The 10,427-nt window shown below is 42.0% G+C and overlaps 1 protein-coding gene across 1 annotated transcript; it reads right to left on the minus strand.

Moving 5' to 3' along the window:
* Positions 1–6,382: 6,382 nt before the first annotated feature.
* On the minus strand, positions 6,383–9,718 carry LOC120450074 (transcription initiation factor TFIID subunit 5). Its single transcript, XM_039632859.2, has 5 exons — positions 9,597–9,718; positions 9,238–9,526; positions 9,128–9,188; positions 8,913–9,065; positions 6,383–8,856 (listed from the first exon to the last, which is right to left on the minus strand). Exons 1-5 carry the CDS (start codon positions 9,621–9,623, stop codon positions 6,528–6,530), a joined length of 2,859 nt encoding a protein of 952 aa, XP_039488793.1. The 5' UTR covers positions 9,624–9,718; the 3' UTR covers positions 6,383–6,527.
* Between the last annotated feature and the right edge of the window lie 709 nt (positions 9,719–10,427).

Here is a 10,427-nt window from a genome sequence, read left to right on the forward strand (position 1 = left end):
GGCCCGAAATAGAGTTGCTTGTAAATACATTTGCTGAAATTGCTGAATAAATGTGCAGCCTTTTTGCGAGGGTTCGGGTGTTTGGGGGGTAAAAAGCCATTTCGCATGGGTGGAAAAACTAACAAAGGCCACATAAAGAAAATTTTCCATTTTATATGGAAAATAGGAAAAACCCGGACGGCGCACCACACGCACAAAGATACAGGGCGGATACAGACAGACAGAAATCCACCACCACATGCATGTGTGTATTGCTTTAATAGAAAATTGCAAAAGTTTTGCAAAAGAAAATGCCTCAGCCAAGTCAGTTTGGGCCAACCCAAGTGAGCCAATCCACCCCTCTCCCTCCTCCCACTGTCGGCCGCTTTTCCTTTAGCGCATTTGCCCCTTTCCACCTTGCGTCGCCGTTGAAATTGAAAAGAATGTGCAAAAGTAGCAAACCAGAGCGAAAACGAGTGGGGTCAGGGGTTTTGGCATTGGAGTTGGGAGCTTGGAGCTTGGAGTTTGCAAATTGTGGGTGGTGCGACGGTATGTTTGGCGGATCGGAGCTTAGCTGGGCAAGAAAGCCAAAGTAAGCTCGAAATAAACCCCCATCGGCCACGCAATGTTGTCTGCGATGGCAAACGGGGAGGAAAATGTGGAAAAGCGCCAACGAAAATGTGATACGCTTTTTCTACTTAAAGAATGGAGCAGTGCTATATACAACGCAAGAGCAAGTTAAGCCATATTCGAATCTAATTTGTACTAATGATCATCGAGTTCATTTTTAGAAACATTTTCAAACATTTACCATATATACTCTCTATACTGGGTTTATATTCCTTAATAACACGTTCGCACGTGTTCCTTAATAACACGATAAAGGGATTGTGGTAACTGACTCACTGACACATAATTACTTCGTAATGATACAAAAAATTGATAATTAAAAGGTAAGCCCTTGTCATAAGTTGAAAGATTAAAAGAAAGAATTGCAGCAAAGGAATTTGTATTCAATTCCATAAACCCAATGAATATGCCCACATTGCCACTGACTTTTCTTTTGGTATCCCGCATCAGTTCGGGAAAAACATAGCAGGCCAACACGGCCAGGCAGCGGACTCTACGAAGATTTACCGGTTTTAACGTTGCCAGTCAGCAGTTTACTGCCAGAGTATGAGTGTGTGTGTGTGTGTGTGTGTAGGGGGGTGAGTGGTGAAGGGGGAAAGAGGATGTGGCAGGGGTTGGGGCACGAACAGGGTTCAGTGTCGCGTCTGGCATTATTCGTCGCATGCCCCATGCTCGGTTTCCTGTGCGCCCTGCCATGTCGTCATGCTATCGGAGGTGGCAAGTCCGGAGATGGGAATGCAAGTGGGCAGGAGGATGCACGGCAACTCGAGGATACGGGCTGCAGGATGGAGATGGGGATGAGGATGTGGCCGGGCCGGGACTCATGCAAAACTCATATCGATTTGTTGGATCACGCAGGGGCAGCAAGGCAAGTTCTCAGGTGGATGGCCATCTAGTTCACCACGTGTTGAAATGGGTAACTACTCTTAAAATGAATTAGGAATAGTAAAGCAGTAATATGTGTATATATGACTTACATATTATTTCTGAACACGAAAGTGCAAAATCCGTTTTTATGAGCTCTTTTGAAAGGCTTCACCAACAGTGCAAATTGAATTCATATACAATGTGCTAATTGCCGTGGGCGACACAAAGAGTTTCATGATTTGCAGCCGTATATCCACTTGCATTGCATACATATTTGATGAGCGATAGCCCGCCCATAATTAGGCGCTACCACCTGAATCCATATCTATGTCTTTCTGCGCTGACATGTGCGTGCAACATTGTGGCAATTGCTATCGGAACTAGATACTTTTGGATCTGCCATCTGGGATAAAAGCCGTCCTATCACCGACCACTATCTGAACCCGAAGGCAACTCGACAAGTGCGTGCGACCCGGTAATAAACGGTAAGCATAAAACGGGGACGGGTACCTGTTCCATTGCCGCTTGAGGAATGGAAAATAATTAAGTTAATGCAAAATGCATTTTCAAATTGTCGGCCACGGCATAATTGCCAATGGGCTGTTTGCCATTCTTAATGCGAAACTGACAGCGGGTCTAGAAACGGAAATCTATCATTTTTAATTGCTACCCTAAAATATTAATTGAAATTTTAAAAGGGGGTTTCAATTGCACTATTTCTGACTAGGCGAACCACATGGAAATTATATGTAATCTTCTAGGCTGTGAATTTATATTGAAATTAAGGGAAATTATATAGGCATTTTGAAAATGATTAATGCGTAGTTCACATAGGTGTAAAATCGTTCTTTGTTCTTTTATATATTTATACCTTAGAAATAAGGTGTTTATTTCATCAAGTTTTTTGAATAGAAGATAACAAATATAGAACCTCCCTTCTGATGTATTTTAATATATAGTTATTTATTCGGCTGCTACATAGTAATATGCAATATTTTCGAATTGGGATTATCTTTCAGAAATTCTTACATACGGCAGCTACAAATAATATGTAATAATACCAATTTGGGATTATCTCTCTGCATTTCGTACATATTTTTGCCAACCATACACTGCAATTGAAATTCAAAGTACGTACTCGCACTCCAAATTAAATTAACCCAACGGATACATTTATATCTTAACTGCGAGCTTGGATCTCGTTAAGCAGCTTCGTTGTGAAAGGCGATCGCGATCCTTTCAACGCATTTTTTTTTGGAAAGGACCTCTCTGGGGGCTTCGTTCCAGCTTATGCGCGGCTTCATTAAATTCATTAAAAGTGCATTAAAATGTATCGCAGAGGACGTGTAATTTTCATGTAATCCATCAGCGTGTAGCCATTGACACCCAGAGGGCCCTTCACTCGACAGGTAAATTTTAGGGATATTTTATATACAACAAATTATGAATTACAATGTGCGCCGCAACATGTTAATAAGATGAAGTACGTGAATATGCACTTTCGGGCTGGCAAATTCAATTAGGCGGAACGATCCAAGACAGTCATGTGCGATAAGTGGCCGCCACAAAAGCCGCCAAGCCAGACGAGTCCTATGTCCTAGTATATAGAGCTTATCCTTACTCGATCTGCGGTTAAATTCGCAGTTGCAGTCGCTGTTGCAGTTGCAGCTGCAGATTCATTGTGTGCGAAACGAGTCGAATGCGTAATTTAATAAACTCACGAGGGCAACTAGGAGCAGGTTCAGGACATTTGCGACAACGCCTGCCAGCCATTCGGCGGAAAACTAGTTGGTGGAGCAACTTTAATTCCGCCTCGCATTTGCGTAATAAAAGTTTCAACTTTATTGTTAATTTAATGGCCAGGACATGTCGTGGTCGCAGTGCTCTTGGTCCTTTTTCTTGGCCCAAAGGCCACTTGGCAACGCAGCTGCCTTTTTTTGGGCCACGTCTATCAATGTAAACGTGATCTGGCCATAGCCCGAAAGTGTGGAAATTATAATAAATTTAGCCGCATTTGGCCCGCAGTTTCTGCTGGCCGTAATTATGCTGACACCTTGCCAGCCTTTCGATCTCCAGTCAAGTTGGCCAAGTGAGCTGCAATTGCATATTGCCATATTGACAGCGTGATGGATGTTTGGATCCCAAGTAGTTTTACGCCGAATCGAAATCGATTGAGCTGCTTGTTCAGCCAAAGGAGCCTTTGCATATATGGAAAAACAGCACACTGCAGCAAAAATCGTTGATCTTTAACATATGAACTACCTGCTACTAAAGCGTTTTTAACATTAAAGCTATTTAAGGTCAGTTACGCATATCATAGGTATTAGCCTTTATATTTATAAAGGCTGTGCAGATAAATAAATGGCACAATAAATTCAGAAGGAGCCTTTTGCATCCTTTTTTTGTTCGAGTGCAAATAATGCCACGGGTGGTCCGCCGTCAAGTGGCTGGACATTAAGATTCGACCGGCGACTACCGTTGGCCATTTAAGACAATAAATTTCATAAATAGCTTATGCATAAAATGCAGTTGGTGGTGTCCCCCCCCAACCACTACCATTCTCCTGGCCACTCGATTCGAACGTGGCTCTCAACTCCCGCTGCGTTGATATTAATTGGACGACATAATTGCGGGGCCACGTTGGCCATAATAATGCGGAGTGCGGTTCCGTGGGGTAATTGCTCTGGAAACACGTTCCACTGGCAGCACTCCCCAATCGATGCGATGCGAACTACCGGAGTTGGAATTTGTATAAATTTGGCTAACATCGCATCGAGGGTCCTCTGCCCGAACTGCGTAATTATGGGTTTGTGGCACTTGGCTTTTGCATCGCTGCCTTTTTGGCGGCACACACACACTCGTGAAATTTTCGTTGTGTATCCGCCATTTAATTTATTGTCTTTGGCGCTGCCCTAAATCCAATTGTAATACAATCCGCCGCATTTATCATATTTAACAACCGACTCCAAACCCAAACGCACACACATCCTGCATTTACGGCCTGCTAATACGCGGTTTAAGTTTAATGAGTGCAAAGGGGTCGCTTATGGCTCATCATAAAATTGCAACTAAAGGTATGTGGCAACCAAGAATTAGTAATTTTAACATTCGAAATTTTACGTTTTTACACTAGCTCTTCGTGACTGCCCTTCACAGGTTATTTCAAGATTATCCAAGCAAATCGATGGCGAAAAACTTACTATTTTACCAAAAAATAAATATTTTTCATGGTCCAGTTACCTCAATTTAATATTTCATATTTTTGTTACCTTTCCGAGGATATTTTCAGCCCACAGTCCCTCACATTTTGGGTTTGTTTGCTCATCATCAGGCTGAGATTGGTTCGAAACCAGCCAGGACATTGTTATGATTATAAATATTTATTTTATGCGCTGCTCTTCGCAGCTCCCGGGGATTTTGCTCTCCACTTCCCATCGTGCAAATCGGTTAAATGGACTGTGCTGTTTATTTTTTCATAGTCCCTTAATAAGCCCCATGAAAAATGTGCAAATAAAAGAAGGCGGTGGGGTGGCTCTGGTTCTTAAAGGACATAAAACATGTGTGTAAATGTGGAGGTTTTCCATTTTTTTGCATGTGTGGAGGGGATGGCCGAGAAAGGAAAATGGCGCTGAGCCAAAGATATGGCTGAAGATAAGGACTGAGTCGAAGGAGCAGCGAACAGAAAACATGTCCAGGCGAAATTGCGCACAATTACGGGGCTGAAACGGACTGTACCTCGCCGCCCACCGCTACGCCCCGCGCCCCATCCGAGCGGAAAAGAATTATTACGTTGAATTTTCCCCCAAAAAAGCAAAGGAAAAGAAAACGAAGCGAAAGAATTCTCATTTTTTGATAGCCCACCAGAACGATGCCGCAAGGATACACGGCAAAAAATAATACTATTCTTCCCCACATTAAAATAAAATAAAAATAACGAATAATTTATAATCACATTAAAAAAAAACAATACCGTCTATTAAATACAAATTAAATAGTCAATGTAAGCCTTTATTAAATGTTTTAATTATTAGTTGTTTCAAATTTACAAAGGATATATTCATTTAAATATATATATTTTTTTAATATTTTTAAATCATTTTTCTCTGTGCATTCCAGGATATGCCAGCCACACCGCTTGGCTCACGTGCATATGACAGTGGAGTAAACAATTTCATTTCGCGCAGCAGGACCCACAAGATAACTGCTACAAACGAGACGCAAGATGCTGCAGAGGCGTAGAGGGGGTGGGGATGAGGCATTTTGGGCGTCAAGGGGGGGAGGGGTGGCGGGCAGGAGCAGCAAGGACAACGGACAACGACAGCACTTGAGTTCTGTTTTCGAAGCCGAGAGAGAAGGACAACAACCACCGGCAGAAGCGGTAGCATAAGAAGTTGCGTAAATATATTGTCCTGTCGCTTATTCTTAAGGGGGGTTTTTTCGTGGATCCGGGACAGTTGGACGGACGAAGGGCGAAGGATGCAGGACGAAGGACGAGGGACATCGGACTGCGGTCGGCCGGGACCAATTCGAAACTCAACTGCCAGCCCCATGGGCGTTTGGACGCAGTTAGTCGAGCGTGCCTGGCGGATTTTTTAATGCGTGCCTCTATAAATTTTGCACGCCTTTTGTAAATGTGAGGACCACGAAGAAAACTCCTGCTGGAGGAGTGGATTTTTATTTCAAGGCGGAAGAATGGGTCGTGGGCAGCTGTACACGTGGCCTGACCAGTTTTTTTTTCCTCCCGAAACTGTCAAATTGTTGTTACTGTAGCATTTTCCTTCGCTCTGGGGGTTTGTCGCTGCTTCAGAAAATCTTGTATATTTGTCATACGAAATGTTTATCTCCAATATTATTGCATAAATAACATGAAACAACCCTGCTTTAAAAAAGATTTGGCGGGTAAGCATTATTTTAGTGAGTTACAGCACAGAAATGTTTTATTTGAAACTTCTTCAAGCCTTAAACTCAAAGAAACCATTAGTAAATAAATTCATATAAATTTGTTTTAAATGTTGTATTTAAATAACGAAGAAAGGGAGAATTTCCAATGACTAAGGTTTGTTTTCCTTCTCCGCCTGTGAAGTATCCAAATGAATTTCGTCTTTCAGATCCAAATAAGCCTTCCATTTGATGAGGTCCAGAAAATCCAGCCATTCGCAGAGTTCCTTCTTCTTCTCCACCTTCGGCTGATTGGGCTTCACATCAAGGACATCATTTTCCGAGCCTCGAGGAGCCACACAAAAGCCCAGTAAGAGATTGCGACGAGTAAAGCGAATCATATAAAATGGTGCTCCCTTGCTGCGAAATGAGCCAACCAGCAAATGCTTGACACTCGATTCTTGGCTTTCCGCCTGGTTTTTCATTCTTGATGCCTTTGCCCTACCCAAGTAGTTCTTTATCACCTGCTCAAAGTCCCAAACGGTCAGCTGGCAATCCTGGCCACCCACAACCAATAAGTTGTTATCCAAAGCGATCTCCATGGTGTTAATGGAGGCCTTGTGATGGTCAAAGAACTGCATCAATATCTCGTTGGCTGTGTCCCAAATCATGATTAGGTTGTCATCGCCACCAGAGACCAAATAACGACCGCAAATGGAGTAGGTCAAGGCGGTTATCCTGTCTTTATGACCACGAAAAAGACGCACTTGCAAGGCCCTCACAATATCCCAGATCCGAACAGTGCAATCAGCAGATCCAGTGGCGATGTAGTGACGATTCGGATGGAATAGGCACACGCCGAGCTCCGCCAAATGTCCTTGTAGAACTCGTGCGGGTTTCCTGTTATCCTGCATCCAAACTCTTGCCATACAATCATCCGATGCGGTGGCAAAATAATACCCCCTTGGTGCATAGACCACGAAGCAAACCGGTGACAAGTGGCCGGGAAAAATAACCACACAACTCCAGGAGAGAAGGCACCACAAGCGAACGCTGAAATCTTCGGAACAAGTGAGCAGAAAACGATCCTCCGGATTAAAGGAACAACCATAGACAGGTCCTTGATGTCCATACAGCGTGCGTCTAGTGTACTTCTTGGTGGGATCCAGCATACCCTTATCTACACCCGCCATATTCGTGTCCAGGACTTTCAACCATTGTGCTGCCTTCACTTGCACCAACTTCGAGGGTTTCAGGGAGAAAACATATACCTTAGAGGATACAGTTCCCAGAGCCAACATGCTAATGCCCTCCGAGAAGTTGGCACAGATCACGACCTCATCGGAAGGAGATGTTGTATACAAGTAGGTCGATGGCAGGTTGTCCCGATCGAGTTTCATGCGATGCTGTTCATCATTCTTCATGTGAAGCAAATCCATTCTCTTGGGGTTCGGATTAAACACCCTATTTACCGGTGGCAAATGTAGATTCTTTAAAGCTTGCGGTTCGTTCCTCTTCCTGCGGCGTTTTTGAAAAAAAGGACGAGCGGCAAAGTCCTTTTTATTCAAGGGTTCTGGAGCGCCGTAACAAATCGGCGCCAAATGAGGCTGTCCTGTGGCAAATCGTTGCTGGGGCTTGTCATCTTCACTATACGATTGTATTTGAAAATGGCTCAGCAACTTTTCCTGCTGACCTCTGGACCAGTCCTCTGAGCAAAGAAGTAACTGGCGAAAAGCACCCTCCGACATTTCAATTTTCACTTTTTCATGGCCCGCCAATAATTTTCGGGCTTTATTTGGAATTTCTGCTGGCTTGCAAATATCTCTGAGCTTCATAATTCTTGGTATATACGAGTCATCGAGATGGTCTTGAAAGCGAATCAAAAACATCCTTGCTCTCTGCATCTTCTCACTGGCCATCATTTGCAGATAAGTTATGACCATCAATGGATACAGCAGTATATATATCTCGTATTTGTAGTGACTTGGTGCCGATTGGATCAGCTTAATAAGTTTCTTCACGGCTAATTCATAGTCCGCAAAAACCGAATCCTCTTTGATTACCAACAAGCTAACATTTTCCCTGTTTTCCGGAAACTCAGCACGATCTTCAAAAAAATCCAAGCCATCACGATTCTTAATGGCCTCGTCGATATCACAATCACTTTGATGATCTGAAGAATTTAGGCCTTTCTGCGGATCTGCCAGACTCCCGTCTTCCTTCAGAATAGCCATTAGTTCTTCTTGAGAAATTTCGCCCCTGTCAACGGGGCGTAATGACATTTCCTCCCAGTAAGTTGGTTTTTTTTCGCTACACTGCTCATCAAAGTCTGTTTGAGAATCATCATCTTCATCATCACTATCAGTTTGGTTTAGTAAACTGCTAAAACTAAGACTGGAACTAGAGTTACTTCCGAAAAGGTTATCTTCCTCGTCGGGTTGCGATTTTTCTTTCTCCGACTCAGAATCGGAATTCTCCGACTCATTTGGCATCGTTACTTCACTGGGGTTCAATTGTAAGAAATTAGTAAAAGATACTACTTATAACTTAAGACTTACTTTCCATCCTTAATTATATCCGGTTCTTTGATGGGTGCCACCATTTCAAATTGACAGGTTTCTGCGTCATAAATCGGCATCGATGGCATTGGGCCACTAAAAACTGGCATTGAGGGAACTTCTTCGCAAGCTTTTGGTTGGCTATCTTCATTACTAAAGAAATGGAATAAATATCATAATGTATTCCAAAATAGAGAGTCTCTAATATAGCTTACCTTTTATTAAATGCAAACAGATTAACATTCTTTACATTATTAATCCATTCGGTGAAAGATCCTGGAGATAATGTTTTTTATTCTGTTAAAACATTTATTTTAAAACCTACCATCTGAGTTGGAATCATCCGAATCAGTTGTTTTGTCCGATTCCGAGCTGCTCGATTTTTCGCTCTTATGATCATCTATATCCACTTCATCATCGGAGTCTGCAATTTCGAGACCCATAAGGTCTTCGAATTCTTTCAAATACCATTTGTTCATTTTAGTCTGGCTGGATTCGTTCCTAGACTTTTGGTGTTCCTTGTTTTTAGTTTTCTCCTTGCTATCTTCCAATTTCATAAGCTCTTTTCGTATCTCATCTCGCGAATCATCGGAATCCGAAATGATGTACACTTCCTAATTGAGTGCATTAAGAGTTTGGATGCTTTTGTAAACCATTAAGTATAGAATAAATATTCCTACTCACATCACTTGATGGTATTATTATATCCATCTTTGTAGCGTTTAAATATTCGAACAATCCAAATAGGTCTTATTGCAATTAGTGAATATTTTTCTTGCCTTGACAAGTATTTAATTTGACAGCTTCGCACTGTGTGGCCGTATTTCTTTAGCCTATTTCGCCGTAAAACCAAATTCAGATCATATAAAAAATGCTAAAACTATTTAACAATAATTTGTATTTTGTAGGCAACAAAAAATTAATAAATAAATTAAATAATTAAATATGTATTCTAATATATACATATTTATTTATATATTTCTTAATTGGGAATTCATATAACTACAGTTTACCACTTTGCAAATGGTCTTTATGGCATTGCCAGCTCAACTCTTGCGGTTGATATTATGTTTTCGAACCTATTTTCCTTTTTTGATTTATCCATTTTTTTCCACAACTTTTTCCGAACATGACGCGGCGACGACCGCTGATCTGAAACAAAATGCTGGCTCAGCAGCACATCACATGAGGGCGCTGGAATCCAGGGTGTCCTTAAAAAGCGAGGGGTGGTGGAGGGGCTGAAAGACTGGTCCATAGGTAGGAAAAAATTAATTTGCATACCCAATACTCTACGGATTTGCTGCTGCGTAGAGGTTTCCCAAGCCGCTGTCCATTGAAGGGAATTCTTTTAATTTTCGATGATACCCTATATCGGGTAAGAGATCTGCTCACAAAAGTGTAATTATGTTACACAGAGTTAGGTTTTGTGAAATCCTATTACCCTAAAGGTCGATGTTTGTTACTGTGTTGTATATTCTTCATGCTCCACAGGTATACAAAACTATCTGAATAATT

This window comes from Drosophila santomea, chromosome 3L (genome assembly GCF_016746245.2).
Source record: "Drosophila santomea strain STO CAGO 1482 chromosome 3L, Prin_Dsan_1.1, whole genome shotgun sequence".
In the NCBI taxonomy this organism is placed as follows: domain Eukaryota; kingdom Metazoa; phylum Arthropoda; class Insecta; order Diptera; family Drosophilidae; genus Drosophila; species Drosophila santomea.